Genomic DNA, 26842 nt, shown 5'->3' with positions numbered 1-26842 from the left:
TCCCTCCCTCGTTCCCTCCCCGCCCGCCCCGTCGCCGAGCGGGAGCCGCCAGCGGTGCGAGCGGAGCCGGAGCCGGGGCAGCCGCTGCCGCCCCCCGCCTCGCCCGGCCCGGCCCCTGCCCCTCTTCCTCCTCCTCCTCCTCCTCTTCCTCCTCCTCCTCCGTCCCGCCCAAGCCATGAACTTTGGCCGCGGCCCCCCGGTGGTGTTGAACGTCGGGGGCACCCGGTACTCCTTCTCCCGGGAGGTGCTGAAGGATTTCCCGCTGCGGCGGGTGAGCCGCCTGCACGGCTGCCTGTCGGAGCAGGACGTGCTGGAGGTGTGCGACGACTACGACCGGGAGCGGAACGAGTATTTCTTCGACCGGCACTCGGAGGCTTTCGGCTTCATCATGCTCTACGTGCGGCACGGCCACCTGCGCTTCGTGCCGCACATGTGCGAGCTCTCCTTCTACAACGAGCTGCTCTACTGGGGGCTGGAGGGCTCCCACCTCGACTACTGCTGCCAGCGCCGCCTCGACGACCGCCTGGCCGAGTCGCGGCCCTATTACTGCCCCGAGGAGCCGGCGGGGGACGCGGGCGGCGACGCCCGGGCCAAGGGGCGGCGGGCGGCGGGGGGCGAGGGCGGCAAGTGGCTGGAGAGGATGCGGAGGACTTTCGAGGAGCCCACGTCTTCCCTGGCCGCCCAGGTCCTGGCCACCGTCTCCATCCTCTTCGTCATCGTGTCCATGGTGGTGCTGTGCGCCAGCACCCTGCCCGAGTGGCGGGCGCCGGAGAACCGCAGCGTGGAGGAGCAGAGCAGGTACACAGCAGAGTCAGTGAGGGAGCCCTCAGGGTAGGAGGATCCTTTATTTTCCCGCTGTCCGCCCCCCTCCCAGTGTGTCCCGTCCGCTGTGTGCCGCCGCTCGTCGCGATGCTCTGGAGGTCTCGGGGGGTCGGGGCCGCGCCGCTTCCCCGCCTGCACCCCCGGAACCCCGAAATCAGCCCGGGGACGGGGAACAGGGGGGCTCGGGGGACCCGGAGCGGAACCGGAGCGGAGCCGGAGCGATCGGGACGCGGCTCCCGCTCCTCCAAAGGCGCCGGCCCCTCTTGTCTCAGCGCTGCCGTGGCCCCCGTTGGAGGCACGGGGGGCTCCTCACCCACGTAGGGAGGCTCCCACGCCCAGGAAATCATGACAGACCCCCTCTTCGTGGGGGAGGAAAAAAAAAAAGGAAAATAAAGCCCTGAAAGAAAGCAGCTCCCTTCGCTTTTACTTGGGGAAGAGCGCGCTGTGTGCGCTCGCACAGGAGCACACCCTGTGTTAGAGAGCTGATCTAGGAACACCTCGCATGGGGCGGCAGCCGGACCCCATTCCTCTGCCACTCAGCTCCTCTGTACAGAGGCACCGCAGGTGATCAGCCTGAGCATTAAGCTCCTGCAGCTGCATCGCACAGTGCCCCAGGGGTATGAACGTATAGCAGATGTGTACATTTCCTTTAGACAAAACGTATGTAAAGACACTAACATTGTGAAACAGCTGCAGCAACCAGGGCATGGGTGTATAAGGCTCAGTGCTGGTGTTACACCAGTCAGAGTGAGGCCTTTTTTTTTTTTTTTAAATCATCTTTGTGACCTCACCTCAGGGTTACATCGATGTGACTCTGCGGACTTCGGTACCATTGCTCTCCATCTTCCGTTCTCTAGAGAACAGGATCAGGACTGTTCCAGTAAGACTTATCTCATAAATAAGATTCAGATATAGATATTATAAAAGTAAACATTTCTCATGTTTTCCACCTTCTCCATTAGTTTAAAACAAATACAGTATTCAACAAAAGTTTTCAGCATCTACTCTGCTAAGGGGGTCCTACAGTGAAATTGCAGCCTAGTCATTATGAAATTACCATCCTTTACCGTAGAGTTAATTGGAATGTGATATATTATATCTTAGTAGCCAAATTAATTCCTTGGAAAGTATTTTCATAGTTTCCATTAACTTAATGGAAAGTGCACCTGTATTTCTGTTTGTAGCCAAGCCAAAGCATTAATCATATGAACAAAAAGAAAGCAGATACAGACTGAGAAGCTGTTGATTCCTGCCTACATGCAGATATGTCAAAAGTTGCTCTTACAGGTTCTTCCAGTTAAAAAACCTTAATCTTTGCTGTTACTTCAAAGAGGGGATGCTCTGAGTGATCTCTGCTTAAGGCAGCAAGTTGCTTAGACACCCCCCAATACATAGCTGAAAATATACACAACGGCAATGATAGCATAAATGACTTTAGTCATATCTTTGATCGCATCTTTATGATGTGAAAGTTAACAATTTTTCACTTACTGGGAGTTGCAGATGAACAAGGCAGATGACATGTACTTTTTCTTTCGTAGTGCCTTCATCTTCAAGAACCTGTGTAGATATACACATGATTTTACTCCTCTGAATGACTAAACTGTGTACCAAGCATTTGAAGGATAAGGTCCCAATTATTTGTGGGACAGTGTGTAGCCAAGCACTTGTCAGGGCACTGAAGGCTACTTTTAAAAAGAAAGGACCCTGCCAATGACAGGGTGAGGTTTTTTTAGGACCAGCTGCAGCAGTCTATGGAATTGCAATTAAAAAAAAAAGGGGGGAGAGGTATAAATAAAAGTTGCTGTTGAACAGTTTCTAACCATTTTCTTGCAAAAATCTTGTTGCAGATGAGCACTAAATACAGGCTGGCTCATTTTGCGTGTCTTCACCCATGTGCTATCACTGCAAATGTGAATCAATAGCAATTTAATGGTGAACACACTGAAAACAGATACAAACGTGTTCCTCTGTCCACAGCTTGTCACCTGCTGAGGTGGCCTTGTTCTCTTACGGGGGCTACTCCTTTCTTTATTGTGTATGCAGTGTCATGACTAAAAAGCCTGCAATATCTGGAAAAAAGGAGTGAGCTACGATTAATTTTGAGCGATCCAGTTAAGTTACAACTACTTACACTTGCCAAAGGATTTGTGTACTCTGGCGATGCCATCCATCCTAAGTGAGAGTGCTTGTAAACACCTGGCTGCTAGTTCCTGATCTATCCAAAAGTCTGAAGCCAAATCCTGGCTTTTGTTTATTAAGCAAGGTATCTCATTAAAATAAAGTTCTATCTAACATGATAATACAACAGTATTTTTCTCAAGAGAAGTTGTGATATTACTGCTGTAAGCAAGTGGGTTTTGACACACAGCACTATAATTACTAGTACAAAGACTACATTATCCTAAAAACATATTTTGAAAACTTTTAAAAATGAAAAGTGAACGGGCTTATCTAGAACTCCTTACAATGCAGACTTTGGGTGTAACCAACTATTAGATCAGTATGAGCCAGTGCTTAGAAGAGATGAGAATTACCTCTGGAAATTAAGCAACCCTAAAATCTCTCTGGTATTTTCAGTCTCTCATAGGCTTACCAATAAAAAAACAACTGTCCTTTCCTCAATGTTATGTTACTTACAGTTTGGAAAGGTGCCACACGGTAACTTCTGTGGCTGAGCTGTGGTAACCACCCCCAGAACCACTCAGGGCAGCTGTAGTGAAAACAGTTCTACTGGGGTGTCTCCACCTTATCTGGACATCATTTCTAGAGGCGAGGTGGTAACTAACTCCTTATAATTTACAAAATCAGCCTCTTTAATGAGGTTTGCGATAAGGGTTACTACTGCTGCCAATTAATACCAGCTGAGTTTATTATTTCTTTTTGTTATTATTACAGAAACACCTCTTCACCAGAAAAATCGAGTCCACCCAGCTTTTCCCATATCTTTCTCAGAAACCCTTATGTTGTTATAACTTTTCATTATGACCATGCTGTCAAAAGGTGAACAGCGCACGGCTGTTTCTGATCCTTTGCAGTAATCCCCTTCAGAGGGCAACAGAAAACTCTAAGGCTTTTTAAGGAGAGCGATGAAGAATCTGACCTCTGAATTTCACAGATCTCAGGGACACTGATAATATAATTCCCTGACTTGCAGAGGGATTGCCTTCCCCAGGTCCATGCTTAGGACGAGGAAGGAGTTATTGAAATTTTCTTGCATTTTATGATTTTGCTCTCTTCCCTGTCTTGGCATGTTTCACTTACCAGAGCTAAAGATTTGCATCAGATTTGCACAGTTTAGGAGCAGACAGCAGGGACACCTGTCTCCCCTTCTGTTGCTTCTGGCAATTTCAAGTCATCTTTGCTCTCTTCTGATCAATGCCAACAGATGCATGCTGTGAGTCTCTGGTCAGGGACTCATCCATTAACTGATCGTAAGCATAATCTTTTGGGGAGAGTTTAAGCTTGTAATAAGAAGTCATTTGAAGCTGCTTGACTTAAAGCCAGTATAGTTCTATCTACCCATCTTTAAACTATTTTTCTAAATTAAATATGAATAGTTAGTTAGCACAAGAAGAGACTGTTGCCCCTTTTTTACTTACAGAATCATGATTAAATTTGTACTGAAATAATCCCTCAGTTGTAAAGCATGTATGATTGCCATGCTGTTAAGCGAAAGCAAATAAACACAGTAACTTCTCCAAACAGCATTTCTCAACAGATGCCAGTGGGCTTTTTTCATCTCTGCAAAACATCAGCTTAAGAAGTTGCATTTGAAATGCACAAAAGTCATTATTATTTCAGAACACCCAAATGTTCATGCCCAACACCCGTTCATAAAAATAAGACATTCTTTCTTGCGTAAGATCCAGCCTGAACACCATATTTTTGCCTAAGTTCTAAAAGTAGGCTGAAAGTAATGCATGGAACTACAGACCCAATTTAAAAACACAGATGTGGATTCTTCTAACGAATTTAACAGAGTTTTGAAAAATAGAGATAACACAAAGAACAGCCATGCATCGCTTCCTGGCTACAGGGGAACCTCAACAACCTCACCAGGGCTAGGTGCCACTCCTGTGAGCAAAGCATACGGAAAAGATGCTGAGGAGACCAGGGCTGGGATGTTCAACTCCAGGTGTTACCTGAGAGCTGTGGGGCATTGGCCCCTCCCTTTCTCAGGGTAGTGCTGGTCATTACACCCCCACCCCCCCCCAGGAGGCATGCACCGGCATTTAATGCATCGGGAAATATTGCTATCAAAACAGGGACATAAAGGAAAAACACCAGCAAGGTTTTTAATACAGTGAAACTAGCTGTTCTGTTGCCCTTGCTCTGCAGTTTGTAGCGAGGCAGAAATCCTGTTGATTTCAAAAGGATTAAAAAAGACCTTTTGCTGAAATGGCTTGGAGTCTTCCTGAGCAGGAATTTGATCATTCTCACTACTCCTTGGACATTTTTCAGGCTTAATGTATCTTACATGGAAATAGGCTTTAGCAACAATTTATCAAATCAGTGCTGACAGACCTTAATCCTGTCATATACTGTCTTTAACCGTATCATCTGTTTTCCTCGTGTGTCCTGTTGATATGTATGTTTTATTTACAAGTTTAATCAGTAATAGTGCCACTAATGAATATTTTGGGGAGATTTCAACTGACTCACCAGTGGATATTAAAAGTATACAAATTAGCATGCTGGGCCAAAGTGTAATGCTAAGTTGAAATACTTTATGATGTTTCCAATGTGATTTTTTTTAGCATAATAAAAGTCTTGTTAGTGCATGAAAAAATTTTCAAGCAGTTTAACTCAGTGTACATAAAATAGCCTATTCTGAAAGGTTGTTATCAGATGGAACAGAAAATTAAACAGCAACTGAATTACAGTAGAAATGAGGATCACAAAGGCTTTATTTTCAGTTTATGGACAAAACACTCATTAAAGCAATCTTGAAAACCTGTTAAGTACCAAGAGGCTTACAATTTCAGGAAGAAAAACCACTACTCTTTCATGTACTTAGGTCTAGGCCAATGGACAGTAAGTTTGAGCAGAAATAACCCACAACTTATTAAAAACTAGGACTTAATATTCTCCAATTATTCCAATGTTATGGGGAATCTTTAAGGAAACACTTAATAGACTTGGTTTTAATTTCCCAGCTCCTTCTTGAATACCAGCTATTTTAAAACTGAACAGATAAAAAACCCAACAAACCAGAATAGGTACTACATTTTACCAAATAAAGCTCATGATTTAATTATATAGCTACAGATGCTTAAAGAGCATATTGTTTCATGAACAGGCAGTCTGTCATGTGAATATGCAGCAAATATTTTAAGAATTGATTGCAGAAGATACAGTTACTTTAGTCTTCCAAGTGAATGCATTTTAGTTGGCCTTAAAAAAAAACTTTAGTATGAAGTAAAGGACTTAATTTTGGTTTTCTTATTAAATGTTATTTCTCCATTCACAAGGATATAACTTAGTTACAAAGATAAGTCACTGTAAGGGAGAGGGAGACTTAATCTGAAAGTAGAAGTGTAGTATGTAGCACTCCAGCTTTCACAACAGGCCAGAGGTTTCTAGTTGTGCTTACCTAAGCGCTTACGCACTTAGGTGATTCATCAGGACTGCTGAAACCCATCTACAAAAGCAAAAAAGAGTGACATGAGAGGAGGAACAACACGTTTCACTAGTGGCTAAGTAGTAGGAAAGACCCTTCTTTATCATCTCCCTAGCCAGGTTGTGTAATTGCTGAGAAAGAACGACAGATAAAAAAACGGAGACGTTGAAGTGCAATATGTTGTCAAGTGGCAGCAATGCATCTCCACTATCTTGATCTTGCTTTGTCATTTTTGCATCAAGTACTGTTTCTTAGCTGTCTTGTAGTCTGTTCTACAACAAAAGACTCTCCAGTCCTCCCTATTGAAGTATAATTGATTTACAGTTTCTTTTGTGCTAAGGACCAACAGAGTAAAACAACAGATTGATTACATTTCATCTAACATGGATTTTTACTTGCACAACTACTCCCCAAAGTTATACCAGACCTCTGAATCAATATTGATTCATAAAGATGACTTCTAAGATATCACAACTATTAGGACCTAGCTTCCTCAAAGCTTGACTCAGAGATAACCCGCCTAATTTGTGATAAAATCAAGAAATTACGCCTTCAATGTTATAGAGGCATCAGGAAATACCAATTGAAACAGCTTTAAATTGTAAAATTAAGAATTGCTTTTTCAAGTAAATGCTCAACGTCATAGGTCATAGGCATAACTACCAGACAAATCTCGTAAGATGTAATGGAGTTTGTCAGAATTGTAGAATATTCTTGGCTGCAAATTTATTTCCAGATGCATTTTTTTCTTTTAACAATTATGAGTTCTCAAACAGCCAACTTTAAGGACATTCAGCTTTTATCAGTGCATCCATTACCATGATCTTGCTGTCTGGCTACTTTTACTAGAGAAACTCTTATATATTTCCTCGTCATGTATATTAAAATGGTTGAAGTGAATTTACCCACTAACATTTTTTTCTTGATTTTTCAACATGAAGGAATGATAATCCATTCATACGAACACTTGCATATATTCAGTACAAGATTTGTTTAGATGACATTATGACCTGAATTTTCTTTTACCAAACAAATGGGCATGACAGTTCCCACTGCCGTTATTAACAGAAACACGAATATCTTCAAAAGCTTAATTTTTAAGAGAACATTTAATTCTTCAGAAGAAGCTATTTTTAAAATTCAGAGGCCTTTACAACAGAAGCTGCAAACATGAACAAGTATTTTATAAGCCCTTTATTACGAAAGGCCTCTTGCTTACAGGACTTTCATTGTTATTCATGAATCATGAATAACAAGGTCATAGCAAGGTCTGATTTTATGTAACTACTTCCCTGAGTAGTTAATTCATGTTCATTTAAATTTTCTGTGGCTGGAATTATGGCGTAACTTACGACTTTATGTCGACTGACTATTACTGTTGCCTCTACTATTTCACATAAAACTAAAGTGAATGAATGAATAAAATGAAATTAATAAATAAAATTTTAGCGTATGACGCTTTTATGAGAGTTGGTTTATAGAGTCTAGTAGTATAATTACAGGAGTTACAGAAGACTTTGTTCTTCTAGCAGGCCACTGTTTTAATAATAACAACAGATTTCAGAAATGGTAACAAAAAAAGAAAACATGTTAGGGAAACAAAATTTTATGTTTCAAAAGACAGATTATTACTTACAAATCACTACTGTTTCTGTAGACGGTACCTTGTTAGGATCCCTGCAGTAGAAAGAAAAATCTCTGGTTTCATCTAGCATTTTCAATCTCCAATTTTATCTCACTTTGCTTTCAGACCTGTTGGTAGAGATGGCACTGATAAGTGGCTTTTTCTTTACACAAAAAGTTGTTGAAAAAAGATGAGCAAACAAAGGAAAGAGTAAAATATTAGCTCCCATTCCCTCCCACGTTAAATAAGTGAGTGTAGTTTGAAATCTTAAGAAAAGGGTTATTTTGATACCCATTTCTACCTTCTAGTGGTTTCAGGCTGAGAATGTTCTCAAGTCGCACGTGCTGCACTGGGATTTTAAAGCATTCAGAAATGTAATGAAATCACCCTCCAGGACAGCAATGCTTTCTTTAATCAGGGCTGCTATTTGTATTTGGCAAGAAGATGATCTCGCCTATTGCTTTGCTTACCTTGACATTTTACTGTGACACGGTTTAAGGGGAGTTACATTTAAAAGAAAAGAAAAACTTCAGTAATGCCAAGCCTAGCAGTAAATGGAAGGACACAAGCTTATTACTTTGGTACTATGTGTACCCAACTGTGAAGAATAAAATATCACCTGTATTTAGTGTCGATATTATAAAGTTTTGAATACAGTTCTAGGTTAGCCTCTATTTAGTATGCAAATAAGACCGGTTTCAGCTGGTTCTTGAAGAGCCAATTTGCATGAATTATCTGATGCAAAAGCTGATTTCCACCTACTCCATCTTCACTTTCATTTCAGTTTAGCAATCTGGTTCAACACATTGCCAGTTCACTGATCCACAGTCCTTGGCATTCGTTAAGTGGATCAGTTCTCACAGATTTTAAACAAAAACAAACAAAGTATTCTAGATTATGTTACGCACTGGCACTCAATCATTTCCTGCAGGGTTCCAGATTTTGTAGGCATATGCGTCCAGTATTAGGACTAGAATCTGTAATTCACAGAAAGTGATCGGTGACAGGGTTCTTAGCACAGATCAGTTTAAACTCTGCACTAGATCCTAAGGTTAGTTGCTGAAACCTGGTGTTACATGCTCAGAATAAGAATAGCGTGGCTTTCTGTTTGTCGCTTGTGAAGGACTGAATGTCAATTTGGTAATGTCCGTGAAAAAACAAACCGGCACTAAAGCCTTTCCTCAGAACATAAATACTGTACTTTGTTTCTTTTGACAGGATAATTGAAGCTATCTGCATAGGCTGGTTCACTGCAGAGTGCATTGTGAGGTTCATCGTTTCAAAAAACAAGTGTGAGTTTGTCAGAAGACCTCTCAACATCATTGATTTACTGGCAATTACTCCTTACTACATCTCTGTTCTAATGACAGTTTTTACAGGGGAAAACTCACAGCTTCAGAGGGCTGGAGTCACCTTGAGGGTCTTAAGAATGATGAGGATTTTTTGGGTGATTAAACTGGCTCGTCATTTCATTGGCCTTCAAACACTTGGTTTGACTCTGAAGCGTTGTTACAGAGAGATGGTGATGCTCCTTGTCTTTATCTGTGTTGCTATGGCAATTTTCAGTGCACTTTCCCAGCTTCTTGAAAATGGGCTGGACTTGGGAACAAAGAATAAGGATTATGCCAGCATCCCTGCTGCTTGTTGGTGGGTGATCATCTCTATGACCACGGTTGGTTATGGTGACATGTGTCCCATCACTGTACCAGGAAGGATTCTCGGAGGAATTTGTGTGGTTAGTGGCATCGTTTTACTAGCCTTGCCAATCACCTTCATTTATCATAGCTTTGTGCAGTGTTACCATGAGCTCAAGTTCCGGTCTGCTCGGTACAGTAGAAGCCTCTCAGCTGAATTCTTAAATTGACCAAACTTGAGTTCTGTTGTAGTTACTTGCTAAGCTTTGTCTTAGAAGAAGATGGTGGAAAGTCTCTTCACGTGTCCTCCTTGACTGGATGGTCCTATGGAACAACATTCTCGCCAGCCTGGAGAAAGCCCATCACCATTCAGACAGGAAGGATAACCACCTGCCTTGGGCACCTTGCAAGGAGAGAGAGTGATGCTTCAAATTTGAGAGAACAACACAAGAGGATTCAGAAGTCCTCCACCAGACCAGTTTGGTCTTCAGTTTGCCTTTCCACACAAAAGCAGAACAAAAAATATGTTTAACATTGAGATTCGTCATTCCCATAATTACATCCTACATCATTCAAAGCAATGTGTAGCAGAAGATTTTCAAAGATTACAAAATCTAAATGCTCTGTAGAGGCATCATACTTTCTTGCCTGAAGTATCTCCACTTCTAACCCAGATAACCAAACTAGATACTTGAAGGAGAATTGCTGCTACTTTTGAGCTTCACAACACAGTACAGCTGGTTCTGTGACTTAGAAAAGATGAAGAATATAGGTCAGTAGGGAAAAAAATTTTGAGGTCTGATTCTGATCTTTGATGAAGCACACAAATTTTCCATAAAAAAACAGTGGAGTAAGTGTCTTTGCTCTGAATTTATAATGGAATAACTAAAGAGTACATATACCTTTGAACGTTGTAGCAAGGACTTCCTTAACTACAGTTACTTTCTTCTCTGGAACCAAATCTATCAGCATAAAAATTCGGGCATCGATAAATATATTTTCTGGTAGCTTAGTGGGGGAGCTATCCAAATTTTACATACACGCGGTTCAACTCCATCCACCTGAAGTTATATATTCATAAACATATTTTTTGCCCATTTAAATGAACATATATATCGTAGTGAAAGTTCTCTAAGACCAATTATAAGATTCCATCACTTGAAACAGTCTGGAGAAAGCACTGGAAAACAAGAGTAGCTGCTCCCTGTCAGATGAGACTCATCATCATCTTGAAATTCAGCAATCCTTACAGAAGCATACATTTTACTTTCATAGAAGTTTTAAAAACGACTGTAAAAAGCCCAAAAGAGATCAAAGAAAGTAAAATATAGAAGTGTAAGTTGCGCTTGGCAAAAGGGTATATTCTCCAACGTAACTAGAAAATTAAAATGAATCAAGTTAGGTTCTGAAATATTGTTCACTACATTTCTTGTGTAGTACTGCTAAACAGCCTTGTTCAGTATAATTCTGAAAAGCTGCTATGTAGAACTGTGCAGTTGGATACTAAAACATATTTAGGTACAGCTTTACAGATTTGGGTACCAATAAACATCATTATTAACCTGGAAGTTCAGAGTCATTGGCATAGTTGAATTTGATGTGCTTGTCTGAAAATAATGCGTTTACTATTACTGTGCTGTAAAAGCATCTTTTATATATGTATTTGTTAACAGCTCTAGAAATAAAATGAGTACCACCTAGAAAACACATCTCTGGAACTGCTCACTCAAATAGAAATGCCACGTTGGTCAATGACCAGTATGTTGAAGGCCATGAAAAGAGCACTCAAGACTTGAAAAATTCATTTAGCATTTTAAGTGGTCTTAGTCTTAAGTAGTCTTAAGGAATTACATTGCAAATACAATTTTTCTGAAGACCTGAAAAGAACTTTAGTAGCCTCCTCACAGACGAGCTCAACTTCAGTAGTTTTTAAAGAACACATTATTAAGTAATGTTACAGACATACCTCTGTTTCTTGCCACTGACGTTCTGGCGTTCAGCTCTAAACTTCCCTATACTGCTATATTTATGCCTTTTGTATTGAAATTACGTAGTTCAGGAACGTGCTCTTGCATCCACAGAGAGGTAAATATCAGCAAAAAGTTCTGTCTTAGGTGAGATTCACAGCTGATGTTAGCTAGGTAAGTAGCGACTTCAGAGACACTTAGATGTTTTACACCAGCAGAGATGCTGGCTCTGTATTCCTGCATGTGTACCTATATATATCCTGCATATATTATACATTATTGTCAGTTGAAATGTTTTCTCCTCCTTACAAAAAAATTCCTTCTTGACAAAATTGAAATTTCAGACTTCAATCCAAACAGAGCTAATTGAAGAAAATGACATTTTCATCTTCTAATGAAAAGTTTATTTTGACAGTATCAGAAAAAAAAAACCTTTTCAAGGAGAAAACCTTTATTTTTTATACTTTTCTCCATTTTTTTCCATTAAAAATGAAAAAAAACCACCACATAATAACTTTGCCCTACAGATTTTCATATGCTGTTTTCCAAGTATTAATGCTTGGGAAAAAATACCAATAAAACTCCTTAAAATTTATTTTGCCTTTTGTCCTTGTATTATATTTAACCAAACCAATGGTCTGGGGTAGAACCCTCCTCCCACAAAACACCCCATCCTCAGGATGACAATTATTTGAAATCAGCACACAACACGAATGTACTTTGAAGTACGTTGCAATCTTGATTTCAAGACAAAATAAAATGCATTGCAGCACTACGTGTAAATCTAACTTTTTGTATAAAGGAAAGAATACAAACTAATGCACATAACTTCTGAATACCAGTTTGCATCACAAATCATTTTGTATAAGCAATTAAGGATGGGAAGTTTTCAAAGATGAACAGATCCAGGCTATATCTGGTACACAAACAAAATGATCCTTTATGATTGTTTTCCAGCTAAAGAATCCCTTCCCCAGTGTAAAATGATTATCTACTGAAAATAATTGTGTAACAAAAAACGTCTGTGGAGATTATATACTTTTTTAAAACAGTTTATGTTCATTTTTTGTATGGCAAAATGTGGACAGAATAACCTTTATGTATTTTTGAGTTATAATAAAATATTATTTTGAAACTGCTCTCTTTATAAGCCCACTAAGGAGAGATACTGTCGTGTTGTTTTTTTTTAATTATTATTATTTTTTGCTGTTGTATTATGGTTATCAGTGTGTAGCCTTTAGTTTCCTTAAAACCAAGTTGAAGTAACATGATCTCAATGGTAACTTTAAAACAGAATTTTATAGTAAATAAATAGGGTACATGTTACATTTTCAATGATCAATTTTCTGTGGTCTAGAATAAGTGTATCTTTAAACAGGTGACGCTTTTACTGAAAGTGTACTTGAGACCACGTTTTATGCAGACATTGGGTGCAGAGCTTTCTTTCCAAATTACAGCATTTCAAAGCCAAATGAGGACGAAGTGGCTCATTTCTAATAATTGCCAGTTTGAAGCCAACACAGTAAAAATATTTCATGGATAGTACCTCTTTCATTATTTGAAACGTTTACAGTTGGAACAAATTAGATAAAATACAAATATAATAAAACTAGGCATAAATAAAGAGAACTTACATAATTGTGACCCAGCCTGTTTGTCTAAAGCTAAACCCATGCCAATGAATTTTGAACTGTCATTAAACACCTTGATGACAGCAAAGGTTAATCACACTTACATACTAGGTTCGGTCCTTAGGACTGACCTACTGGGAACTGTATATTGGCTGCAGTCCTTCAAGGTGCTCAGTGCCACATAAAAACATTTGATCATTACTGAAATCACTGTAATTGAAAGGTACCCACAATATATCTTCCTTCTACAGTTCCACATAAAGCACCATCCCCAAAATAACAAAGAATGGAAGAACGTAATTTCCTTTGATGTAAGGCTATAAAGTGATACTGTTTTTATAAACACCTTCCAAAAAACAAACAAACAAACAAAACAAAAAAACAAACCCAATTAATTCAATCAACTGGTGATTTTAAAGTTTTACTAGCCCAGGGATCAGCCATTTAAATATGTGATATTCATTCTTACTGTACAGTGGTTGATCCTGGTGTACATAGAGCAAGCTTGATGAAGATAAAAATCCTGTATACCCACCTTGACACCCACATATTTAAGGGAAAAGGTACAGGGTTTTAACATTATATACGAAATTTGGTCCCCATAGAGGAATCAGTTTTCAGCTTTTTTAGTGTTCAACCCTGATGTTTCTGAAATAAAACTCAAGTCCTTACAGGATCAAGTCACTTGGTCTCTTCCCCTCTGTGTAGTGCCCACAAAACCGTACAAGCCCTAAATGCCTGCCAGAAGCAGTGATGCACATGCAGCAGCCACTGAATTCAGTAGTCACAGCAGCGAGTCTCCTGCAAACTGGCAAGATGAACAAGGACTGCTCTGCTCTGAATTTTCTCCCAGATAAGAGGTTCAGGATAAAACTCCCAATTAAAATTTTGGCCTTTTGATGTACCTTGACTTTTTTAGTATTATCCTTCCAAATATGCTTCTGAGATGTTTGACAGAAAACAACCTTAGCTCTGCACAGAAAAAAAAAAAAAAAGAGATTATGTTGCTCTATTAAAAATAAATAAATAAAAAATCACTGATTTTAAAAAAGGAAATTCTTCAGAAAACATTTTCTGTTATTTGTTTGTAAAAGCAAACATACACATCAGTATACGTGACACTAGCTCCTGCTAGGTAAAACAGATCCCTGTTTATAATAAGGATTCTTCCTTAAGTGAGAAAGGCAAAAAAAAGTCTTCTGGTTTTGCTAGATCCACAGTTGTTTATGTCAGCTCATGATTTGCCCCAGCACATGTGGAAGAAACAACATAACACCTGTTTTATAGTGGAAAGCTAATATTTTGTATGGCTTGTGAAGCGCAACACCAAGTAGGGAATATCTTTTATAGATGATGTAATAGGTTAAGCATCAAGAAGGCTGCCCAGGGAGCAAGCACAACTGACAAGTACGAATATGCTTGACAAGAAATTTTAAGAGCCACAGAGGAACCTTTAGTCAAATTAATAAAATATGGATGTTTGCAACTACACATTTTTGACTCCTTTATTCTTTACAGGCTCAAAGGTTTATAATTTTATAGAATATTAATTTTATATATTGTTTGCTTCTCTGTAAAGAAAAATATATACTATCATTTGGAAAGGTAATGAGTGTTTTCTTCATGTGAATACAGAATTCGACGCGTAAAATCACAAAATAAAATGTACTGGGTTTGTTGATTATTTCATATACTAGGGGTCAAGACAAACATGCTTAATTGTGTAAAATGCGTTCTTTTCAACAAGTGAATTCTGTGGCTATTCATATTGGTTTTGTACCTCAGAAAAAAACTTTTTTCCTTTAGCAATTTTTGGCTACTGAGAAGTTTGCCATTTAGGACTTAGGAGCCTTACTCGATAGAACTTCTAAATATTTAGTCCACAAGTTACCGTGAGATAATAAACAAACCTACACAGCGTTATTCTTCTCAATAACAGCAATTGATTACCTACAGTAATTATAGGCAACAGAACTGTCAAACAAAATTCAAAAGCAGCCATGTAGCACATGCATTATTCCTTGGGGATTACTTAGAAGAACAAATCTAGGAAAAATGATTGAATTTGGCTTCAAGTTCACAGAAATGAATCTATATTCATAGTCCTGGAGTTTCAAAGCAACCAGAAGCTTCACCAGTGCAGGACTTGCATTATTATGGGTCTGCCTAGGAGCTAAAAGGACAGAACAAACAGAGCCAAGATGCCCTCTGCTGATTTGTTAAGTGCAGCCATTACAAAGGTGCTTCCAAAAATAAACACAACTAATGTTCTTTAGAGAAAAGTTTGAATATTTTAAGAGATCTGTGAATTATCAACTATTCCAGCACCAACCCACTGCATTATTATGGAATGACCAACTTTTCATTTTGAGCATTTTTACTTCTCGTTTTACTTATCATTTTTTTTTAAATTAAATTGATCATGTTTTATAAATGTTTTGCTAAAAGAACTTCTGAAATATTTTGGAAGCAGAAGTTCTTTTTTTGATGTTTTATCACATTATTTTACAGATATTCTCAGCACTTGCACCTCCTATCAATCTGAGATGCAACTGTAAATACATAGAACGCCAAAAAGACAAATAAATTCTTGCTGTCTCAGGGAGCATTTTATACATTTCTTGCTATAAGAATTTTTAAAAGATAGTAAAGAGATTCAATAAAATCTAGGAAATCAGAAAATTCAAAAATGGCATTCTTTCTCTTGTATCCTAAAAATCCCTGACTTTGTTTTTCTATTTCTTTTCAGTGCTATTTTACCAATATTGAAGTAGCAGCTAGGAGCTATAATGAGGATCAACCAGGCTTCTGTTTCCCTAAGTACTCTACAGTCGTAGATCAAAATTACAATGCTGCTCTCAAAAAACATATAATCCAAGACTGAAACACAACTCAAAATACGTATACAGACAAAACTGCAAGCAAGCATCACAGCTTTTCTCTGTAGCATGAATATTGCTAACTTGTTGAGTCTGGTGTACTTTTAAGTACTAAGTGCTCAAATGTAATTCCTCCTCCCTGCCCTCCATTTTAGAGTTGGTCACGCAGGATGCAGCGTTTAGAAGACAATCTTCCCAACATTGCTAAAGGCCTTGTCATCTGTACTGGCTATATATACCAAGATAGCACAGCCTCTAACCGTGGCTTTTGTTGCTAGGGTTTAATATTTGAACCGGATGTCAGCTGAGTCATTTGATGGGAAGCTATGAACAAATGAAACTGGGGCCATTTATTAAAATAGCATCCTGAATCCTTGATGCTGCCTAGATAGGGGCTCTATTGTATAGATGCTATGTAAGTGTAAAAGAGAAACATTGCCAACAGTGTATTTTCTAAGTACAGTCATGCAGAGGCCCACTGAAAAGAAAAGCATCAGCAACAAAATTACTTCAGTAAAACATAAATTCAAATCTAAATGCATGGATTCCTGCCAGAGAGTCTTACTCTCTCTTTTCTTTTTCCTTTCAGTGCAGTGTCTTTAGGCTGTACCTGTTGACTCCTTTGGTACAAACTGAGTTTACAGGTCACAGCAGCTTTTAATCTCCATTGCCTCACGAAACTTAAAAATCAGATATATGCATAGAGAAAAAAAATAAAGGGAGAAGTGCAACCAGCACAGAATTAAAGCTAGCAAGACAAATTTTGCTTTGTTTTAGAAAATCTGCTTGTCAACTGGATTATGGAAGACAAAGGCTTGGATGTAAGTGCCAGATTACCCTCAGCAAGAGCAGCAGGAACTGTGAAGCTGATCTGCTTCCCTCTGTATAGCAGACTCCATCTTCAGCATCTCTACCCTCCTTGTTTTCTTAGACCTTCTCATTCTCCTTTTGCCTGATCGTCACTCAAGGAGCATTAAGGTTAAACATTAACATCCAGTGACTGAGGCTGCTGTTACCTTTGCCTTCTCTTCGTATAGACTGTCCCAATCACATTTGAAATGCAGTTCAATTCCAGATTAGATAGCTGAGAGCAAATATCCATACATTTCTCTGTGTCAGTGCAGGATAAAAAGCTCTCTCCTCCCCCACAATAAATGTCACGTATAATGGCAAGAAACAGTCATGCAAAGCAAAGTTTCTACAAAGCAATACAAAATCGCCTAAATCATCCATATCTCATCCTTCATCTACCTGCACCTCGCATCCTGCAGCCCATCCAAACCCGCTCACACCTCTGCAGGAAAGCTCACCTGTGAGCATTCGGCCACCTCCTCGTGTGTTGTGCCTGCCAACGTCAGACCTGGCAGCCCAGAAGGAATTGCCAATGGCATGCCAGAGCTGCCAATTTGTAGTTACTCCTTTAGTTTTTGGTTGATTACTCTAAATTGTTGTTTCTACCAAGCAAACTGGCCAAGCTTGGACAAGGTACTTCTGCTGGCTGGTCCCTTTCTACCAGCACGCAACCGAGTAATGCTAACTGCAACTGACAGCCTCAGAAACTGGTAGCCTTTCACTCCGACGTTAAAGATCCTCGTCTAGGATCCAGAAGAGGAATCATCGCTTTTACGTTCCCTCCTTTGGTTATTTATCACTATTTAGAGGCCAGGATTGCCATACAACTGAAAGAACATCACAGAGAGCAGATGGAAGACTAATTAATGAAAAAGGGAGATGGAGTGGAGGGGTAGGGAGAGGTTAAAAATAGTTAATCCAACAGTGCAAAAAGCTCTGGGACAGCAATGAAGTCCTTTCTAAAACCAACTCACCGAAATTAAGAACAGACGATGCAGATAACTCCCAGACACTAAACACAATAGGGCTTCACTGTGCTTTTCTGCCCTGTTCCCCATCACTGCTGCTGTCCCGCCATGTCGTCCCTGAAAATCCATCTCTGCTTTCTTCCTTTGCTAGACTTTTTCATCCAACTCCCTTTCTCTTTGGTTCTTACCCTTTTCTTAGCCACCCCATTTTCTTTCTGCCACCAGCTGCACTGGCAGGCCTCTGTGCCAGTACCAAATATTTCTGAAATGGTGGTACAAGCCCCCTTCTGCCCATCCTGCCCATTCTTTTCTGCCCTACTGTCATTGCTGTAGGTACATACTTATATAAATCAAATGCCCTACTCCTCAAGGAACTGTGTTAAAAAGCAATTCCCCAGTCCATTCATACCTAGTAGGCCTAACCCAATGGATACCTTCCTACTTTGCTAAGGAGAAACACTTTCACCTGTATCTTTGAGTTACACACTGACCACTTGTATTGACGACATTTGTGATTTACTATTTCCCTTTAAACATCTTCTGGAAGTGTCTGTCTACAGAAGCAGCCTCTCAGATCAGGAGAACAGAAGAGAATCTGGCATCATCTCATCCCATTCAGCAGTCATTTCCCTTTCTACTGAGCACTAATGATGACCAAAAACCCACATGGCATCCGCAGTAAAGGATGCAACTCAAAATACAAACAAAAACAAACAAAGGGCTTTGACTTTGTCCAGAGAAGGGCTACGAAGCTGGTGAGGAGCCTGGAGCACAAGTCCTATGAGGAGCGGCTGAGGGAACTGGGGTTGTTTGGTCTGGAGAAGAGGAGGCTCAGGGGAGACCTCATTGCTCTCTACAGCTACCTGAAAGGAAGCTGTGGGGAGCTGGGGGTCGGCCTCTTCTCACAGATAACTAGTGACAGGACTAGAGGGAATGGCCTCAAGTTGCACCAGGGGAGGTTCAGGTTGGAGATGAGGAGACATTTCTTCTCAGAAAGAGCAGTCAGGCACTGGGACGTTGCCCAGGGAGGTGGTGGAGTCACCGTCCCTGGGGGTGTTTAGGGAAAGGTTGGACGTGGTGCTTAGGGACATGGTTTAGTGGGTGACACTGGTAGTAGGGTGATGGTTGGACCAGATGATCCTGGAGGTCTTTTCCAACCTTAATGATTCTGACTTAAAGGCTCAGAAAGGTCACATCATCCCCTCTGAGATGTGAATTTCCATGGAAATGTGGTATCTCAGGTATCTCGGAGTCCCTACCCAGCTTATAATTATGATAGCTGATAGACTAAACACAAGCTTTTGCTGCTTATACAGGCTAAAGCTGCGGTCAGCATGGTTCAGCCAACTCCTCGCACTCCAGGCTAATGGTAACAAATGCAGCAGCAAATGCTGCTGTGGTCAGCTCCAGAACTTGGGCTCCCAAGCAACATCTTTATCAATTTTCTCCTGCTAATTTAAAACACGGTATGCTACAAATACTTATGACTTTGCTTTTAAAAAGAGAATGAAACATGCTCAGCTGAAGCACCTTCAATTCTCTTGGAGACCATAGCAAGGAGACAAACACTATGGAACTGGATTAGGCATTTTCACTGTTCAAAAAAGACTCACAGTCTGAAACAAAAGGCATTCAGCCTGCATGCTACAGTTCAGAGGAAAAACAGGGTAAGTCCATCGCAGAAACATGCAGTTATTTACTAGTAGACATAAATAAACCATAAACTCTCTGCTGGTTCTTGTATTTCCTCTTCATCCATCAAACAGGCAAATCATATTTCACCATTTCATTTTTTTTGTAACCAGCTTTAAGAAATTTTTAAGCTTTAGGGCTGCAATCACCCCAAAAGGAACATAAGTGAACACACACAAGTATTTTTCCAAAGTTCAAATTGCTTTATGTGCGAAGCAGTCATCTCTTAGATTACACTGAATATATATGGGACCTTAAATAAAGACTTTTTAATAGCATTTGGAGAAAGGTTCCCTTGTCTCTACCCATAAAACTTTTCTGTAAGGCAAGCAAGTAGATCTCACTCCCAATTCATTTCTCCCCGAAGCCCTATAAACATGATGCTATAATATAATAACATAGCGAAAGCAAAGAAAGCAAGCAAGAGATTAAAGTAATTTGGTTCCCATTATTTTAGTGTAATCTCCACATTGCAAGGCAAGTGTTTAGCCAGTGCTAAGAGGCTTGAGTGCTCATAGGCTCAAATTAGAGCAATCTGATATTGTCTGTTTGGTTGCAACTGGACCTGGGACTAGCAAATTAATGGGGTCAAAGCAGCACCCCCAGCAATTCTGAGGACACATAGAAGTTTCCTTTCTGCCTTTGAACAGCAAGCAACAGGATCTGTAGTCAGAAGGACACAGGGAATCCTTTAGGAAATCATCACCACATCAGCTCCACACTGCAAATATCTAAAATGAGAACTACATTGGGGAGGGGAAACAATCAAGAATACATATAATAAAAAGCAAATAAAATCATGGTGCCAAATCTCAGTTTCCATACCTCCTCATTTCTTCAGCTCCGGCAGGCTGCAGAACAGGACATGGCACAATTGCCAGAACGTCTGCACTAACAATGCTTCTACTAGCTCTGGTATTCCTTGGCAAAATGGAACTCAGATTTTCCCACTACAAAAGCCCAGGCTCCTATATATTGAGACAAATGAAGCTCTCCATTAGCACTTGGCTTCACAGAACCCACGCAAGACAAGGCAGCCAGAGATGGCACAGTGAAATTTACTGTGAGAAACCTTTAGGAGAGAGGATGTTGCCAGTAGACGAGTTTCCAACAAAAACATTGACTTAGATGTTGTGCGGTAGTAACTGAATCCCACTGCTTCCAGGCATGTACACACACCTGCTCGTACACAGGTGATCTCTTGCTCAGGAAAAATGAAGAAATGCAAAGCACCGTGCAAAGAAATCTAATCCAACCATAGACTTTGTAAGGCTGTGTATACTCTGCCAAAGAAAAGTTCCTGCACAATGCAGGGGCAGATATTGCAGGCAGCATTTACTTGTTGGGCTCCCTATTTCCACAACTGTCCAGCTCTCTAACATGTGCAAGGACTGGGCTCAGGATCGCTTCCTTTTGGCTTTCCCTGACATTGTTCGAGTCACTCAAGCACTCTTCAGTCCTCTTGTCTACAGAGCCGATACTGCACTTCCCTCTTCCCCTTACTGGGAACTTTCTCAGTGCTCTGCCACACTGTTAACAAAATCTTCCACACTTCTTCCTCCCATGCAGGGAAACGCTATGTTAAAGGTTCCTTCATCTGCTCGGACACCCAGTTTTACCCTGTCCCTATTCGCATGACAGTAAGAAAGCACAGATTATTTTAAAAGGTAAAAATATTTTAATACAGCAAGACAAGGGGTGAAAGCATCTAAAAACCTGCAAGACTTCCTGAAACAGATGAGAGTTACACTACCATATGAAGAGACTACACTGGAATAGCTACCTGCTTACAGTATGTCAGTGAAGCTATAGGATGCTGCAGAGAAGATAATAAGCAGAGTGAAAAAGGTATCACAGTGTAATGGTTCCTGCTGCTGGAAGAATACAGTCCTTAAAAATAAAGGTTGTCAAAACTATCCACTGTTTTCAGTGCAGGAGACACTGATCACATGGCAGCAATCTATTCTTATTATGTTACTTCTGATGTACTAAATGATTCACAATAACAAGAGTATTTTCTATGAGAAAGATTACTCTAGTAATCAGACAGTTGACATTAGCATTACTAAATTTAAGTGTGCCTTTTTTTTCTCCTCTTCTAAATCAGCCAAACAAAAATCCATTAGAGTACAGCCTGCTAACAAATAATCCAGGCAAAGCTGGGCCTTGTCAGTGAGTATACTAAGAGTCTGGCTAGCTCTCAGCTGCTTTATCCCGTGGCAGTACCTAGAAGAGTGTCTTAGAGGTAGCATCGGTGAACATGATTCTAGGCAGGCACCTGGATCTAGAAAGTCCATCTTCATATCCCATCTTCACAGTTTAGCAGGTTATGGCCACTGTGGGAAGCAGTGCAGACAACCGGAGCGATGCACACAATGAGAGTTGACACCGACACCACGTTTCAGGTGGAGTTATTTCAGACTAGCTCTAGGCTGGTCACTGTTGGGAAATGGCACATTAAGGCCAAACATTTCAGAACATTTTACCAGATATGCAGCTAAAATCATAAGAACATCGTACAAGATAATATAACTAAAATCATAAGGACAAGTAAATTTTGAGTGGGTGCTGGACCACAAAAGTGAAAGACATGGGTATTCAAGTCAAGCCATCGGGTATAAATTGCCCTGTGCATTTCCAAGGCAATCATATTTATCTGTTAATACTGAGAAACAGTCCACGAGATCTTTCCTCAGCCTGACTCCACACTACTGCTTATCTGCCTCCCACTATATAAAATGAACAGAGCATCTCCTCTAACGTGCACGTTGAGGAGGGTGGTTTTTTTGTTATTGTTGTTTTGTTTATTAATAAATCTTCTTGCCTTATTCAGGGAAGATTGTTACAATACTGCACTAAGGATGTAGTTGTCTCTGGAGTCCAGTCTTTGCAGATTTGCATATGAAAAGGCTGGCAAGAAGAAATGAAATACAAGGACAATGCATCATCTTCCCAGTATCCACAACAAAACTGAGAAAAACAAATTTTTGCTGTGGACTGCTGACTACCTGGGAATAAACACTCATACCCTAGAGAAGGAGAGAGAAAAGATGAAGGAAGAGTTTGGCAAAAGTGTGAAAACGTAAAACCTTGCAGACAAATTTTACCTCTAGATGTCCAGAGATACAGCTCACTTTACTTGGGAACCTATTTCATTACCATGTAATGTTTAAAAGAAAAGTCCAGGAAGACTAAGGAACTGCCACCCTGAGACTTCCCTTCCAGTAGCTGAGGAAAAAATGTGTCAGAGTAGAAAAACACATAGACAAGCTTTGAGCTTTGGTTGTCTTTATTAGAGTCGAAAGCAAGGGGCAAAGGATCCAACCTTGTAGTACGGAATTTCCAAAGTGGTGTTGTAAGCCATAAGGATAGGGTGTGTGGATTTCAGGATTACTTTCTTCAAAGTAGAATATATAGGGCATTTAGGTAATTATTATTTTACTGATAGCCAACGCTGGTGTCTCAATCAGACGAAAAGTTTACCTTCAATTCTGCAATTCAGATGATAAAGGGGGGAAAAAAATAAAAGCAAAGACAACAAGGCTGGGAAATAGCAAAAGCAATATTTACTGTAGGTTCCTACAATGCTTTTCACATCTGGAAATGGGAGGACAAAAGAATACTTCATCACTAACCTGGAACAAACCATTGCTTTCATAATTTCCATTTGCTGTTAAACATGTAACACAACCACAGAACAGACTACTAAAAGCATCTTATTGCCTCAAAAGCATTATTCAAACATAAGACTTTACAAGAATTAGATCTTCAAGTTTTCAATTCCTTAATTAACTTTTTCAGTTAAGTTCTGCCCAAGAACCTAGAAAGAATATTACACAGGTAAAACAAAAGGTAGATACCCCCAAATACAGTTCAACACCTTTAAAACGCTTCCTGATCCCTAGCCACCCTACAGCAAACGCAATCATTATCTCCAAAATTGCTGTTGCTCTTAAGCATTTCTCATGTAGAAGTCTTACGTTAAGACAAAGAAGTACCAATGAAACAGAAATGAAACAAGGAATTATTTTTAAATTCACAGAGAAGATAAATGACCCTCTTTAACCCTATCTCCCTCAGAAGAAAAAAACAAACAAACAAGGATTTTGTTATGAGAAAAAAACTGTGGTTAAATTTATATTTATATTGGAACTGCATGAATAACTTTAAAATTAAAAGTTTTTTTTTTAATATTAATTTTCAATATTATTAAGCCCATTGAAGAGAACTCTCAGTTGACAATAGTAGTCTATTTCCAAGAGTCACCTGTGCTGTATTCAAAACATACGGGTGATAAAGCACCAATAAATTCAGGTACAGTTTTTAGAGGCAACCAATACCTTGGATGATTATTCTGTGTTTAGACTTCATTTCTTTCAGTTGATAAAATGATTCAAACAACATGTTTACAATGTCACGGTCTCTTACATTAATAGAGCTTATGCTTGGAGATCATCATCTAGTTTGGGGGTTTGTATATATTATGTATATACACACACACAGACACACAAGGCAAATATTAAGCAGATCCAATCTAGTACTCTTAAAAATGAGTACTGCATAAACAAAACATAAGTGCACACAGCAATTTCATGTTCTAAACCCACCCACACAGTTGTTCTCAGCAATTCAAGGACAGATCTGCATGGGCAGATTCACAGAGTTTGAGTTACAGACATCTGTGCTGAAATTATGATCAGCATATGAAGGTGTTGTTCATTAAGCAACTGAGTGAGGTCTTGTTTCTTTATTTATTTTACCCTCAAAGAGAAAATAAAAACACAAAAATTTCAACAACAACAACAAATGCAGAATAACTTCAAGGTACTCTGCTTCTTTCATTCACTCCCAGAAGCCTACTCACCTTGAAGCATAATCTTAAATTTGCATGTATGAAATCAGTTACCTTAAAAAAATCTTGGGGAAAAATAAATAAATAAATAAAATACGTGACACTACAGTGTAGCTTGGACAGTATTGCCTTCAGCTGCTGCCAATACCACACAGCAGATGAAGGCATAAAAGCCCCAACAGAGCAGCTGTAGAGTTGCCAGTCTCCATGAATTATTTGTTTCAGTGTCTAAAAGTCAGAGCTCATCTTAAGGCCCGATGCAGGAAGTCTTCTCCTTCTGGGACACTTTGTTTACATGAGCTGTGCATGGTTTTATGGTCCACAGAGATACCCAATCCTTCTTTAACCCTGCTGGGGTGAGTGGCCTCATTTTACCTCCATTATTTCCCATTGCAGTTAAGTTTTCCAGTCTAATTACCCATTATGTCAGCAAGTCTGACAAGCAAAGCAGTCTTTGGCAAAAGTCTAGAGACTAAAGAAAAGTTGGACCAAGAGCCTAGAGCATAAACAAATGTCTTCATTTAAAAGGAAAGATGAAATTTATGTTATTCCAAGCTTTTTACTTTCCTTTTCATGGAATTTCTCCGTGCTCTTGTGTTAAGAGAACAACAGAAGCCTCATTTGTAACTAATTTTAATCATGTCATCCTCTCATGCATCTCTTTTGCAAGGCAAATAATCTTCTATTTTCTGAGCTAAAATAGAGAGACAGCACCTAGGTTTTGTTTCAACAGCCTACAGCAGCAAAATTTCACAGCTTACTTATAAGCATTATAATCTAACTTGATTAACTGGAAGAGGATGAATTTATACATTTTCCATAGCTTCCTCAGAGCTCCTTTCTGTGGCTTTCAGTCAATACTGAATGGCATTTCAAGAGCTTGAGTCAAGAGCATCGACAGAGCAAGTGCTGGTTATACAATGGCATCATCCCCACGTGTGAGCTGCCGCAGCCTCCTCCAGGACTGTAGGATGCATTAATATCAGAACAAAACATAGAAGAGCAAGATATAAAACAACCTCGATAAACGAGCTTGCCAGAGCTCATGTGAACGTTGAAATAGCAGGACAGGGGGGCTGACAAAGCATCTACAGACATGTATGGCCATGAAAAGCTCCAGAGTAGTTACAGTATGAGCCAGCTCCCATGGATTTCAATGCATTGGGACTGTTACCATACAAACACAGCCAAAATTCCACTTTAAAAAGAATATGCATACCCTATCGTCAGTGTGTTTTGCTCCATTATAGGGAGATTTGCAGTCAAACATACCTTCTGGTTTAGTTTTCTCAGAATTAAGCAGAATCCTGGTCTGCAAAGTCTTTTCCACCATACATTATGCAGCCCGTGTACCAGTTCGTTAATACCTCCTAGCCTCGAAAGCTACAGGGATTTCACAATTCTTCCTGTAACATTTACAAAATATTTTCATAAATTTCCTACTTACTGAGCAAATATGTCCTGGGAAGACGTTCCGACTCAGAATCGCGTCTGGAGCACCCAGCTGGCTCTCTGGAGAGGATGGCGGAGACGGCGGCTGGAGCCTCCTCACCGAGGAAACCTGCCCAGCCTGCAGGGCAGCAGGCACAGGTGGGACGTGGGCAGCAAGGGCCTGGCCCTTGTGGTAATAGCTCTGTGGGTAATAGCTCTGTGCCCACAGGATGCCCGGGGGCTTGGCTTTCCTCCTGACCGGGCCACCGCTGTGCTGGGCAGAGGGGTGAATGCAGGGGGGCTCGGCGCTCTGTCCTGCTGCCGCCACACTCATGGCTCAGGAGCCAAGTAGGTGTTACAGGGCTGGGTAGAGAAATACTGTCTTTATATATGGCTGCTTTACTTTCTGAATCACCTCCTAGAAGCAGAGCTTTCCCCAGCTTATAAGGAAGGTGTATTTTAGTTGGGTTTCACTCTGTACATGAGCACACTTTCACAGCAAACATATCTGCAAAACCGCACATGGGACTCCCAACAGACCATATAGCGTATAGCACAGGTCGGTAATAACTGTCCTTCACTGCTGAATAAACTTTTCTATTCGTTTTGGGCAGCACCCCAGCACCCTAACAGCCTACAGCTCGCGGGGAGCTCAGACCAGCTAAGGGAGGCGAGCTGAGCACCTCCACCAGGGCTGCAGCCGAGCGCAGCCTCGAACCCGGCTCTCCAGCTTCGCACCCGGGTACCGACACCTGAGCCCCGAGCCCGGCTCCCCCCGGCGGGCGGGACCTGACCTCCCCGCCCGCTCCCGCTCCCGCCCATTGGCTGCGAGCACTGCGAGGCCCCCGGGGCGCCCCACGCCCGCCT

General features: G+C 40.5%; 2 protein-coding genes across 13 annotated transcripts; one reads left to right on the top strand and one right to left on the bottom strand.

Moving 5' to 3' along the window:
• The first annotated feature begins 32 nt into the window (after positions 1-32).
• KCNG3 (potassium voltage-gated channel modifier subfamily G member 3) lies at positions 33-10661 on the top strand. 2 transcript variants are annotated; one of them, XM_080586138.1, is made up of 2 exons: positions 33-798; positions 9288-10661. In XM_080586138.1, the coding sequence occupies exons 1-2, from the start codon at positions 176-178 to the stop codon at positions 9931-9933; spliced, it is 1269 nt and encodes a 422-aa protein (XP_080442264.1). In that variant the 5' UTR covers positions 33-175; the 3' UTR covers positions 9934-10661. The 2 variants fall into 2 exon arrangements, with proteins under 2 accessions (XP_080442264.1, XP_080442263.1); XM_080586137.1 differs by having other exon boundaries at positions 33-831.
• Positions 1049-26735, bottom strand: LOC308192507 (uncharacterized protein). Of its 11 annotated transcripts, none has more exons than XM_080586141.1 (4): positions 25992-26735; positions 2314-2382; positions 1614-1675; positions 1049-1181 (listed from the first exon to the last, which is right to left on the bottom strand). In XM_080586141.1, the coding sequence occupies exons 1-4, from the start codon at positions 26307-26309 to the stop codon at positions 1166-1168; spliced, it is 465 nt and encodes a 154-aa protein (XP_080442267.1). In that variant the 5' UTR covers positions 26310-26735; the 3' UTR covers positions 1049-1165. The 11 variants fall into 11 exon arrangements, 1 of the variants encoding a protein (XP_080442267.1); XR_013948855.1 differs by adding exons at positions 6419-6466; positions 8110-8197 and having other exon boundaries at positions 1146-2382; XR_013948853.1 differs by adding an exon at positions 8082-8197 and having other exon boundaries at positions 1146-6466.
• Positions 26736-26842: the final 107 nt, after the last annotated feature.

Source organism: Anser brachyrhynchus (assembly GCF_964034855.1).
Source record: "Anser brachyrhynchus genome assembly, chromosome: 3".
Taxonomy (NCBI): Eukaryota; Metazoa; Chordata; class Aves; order Anseriformes; family Anatidae; genus Anser; species Anser brachyrhynchus.
The sequence above is the reverse complement of the archived record's forward strand: the minus strand, read 5'-3'. Positions and strand labels throughout refer to the sequence as shown.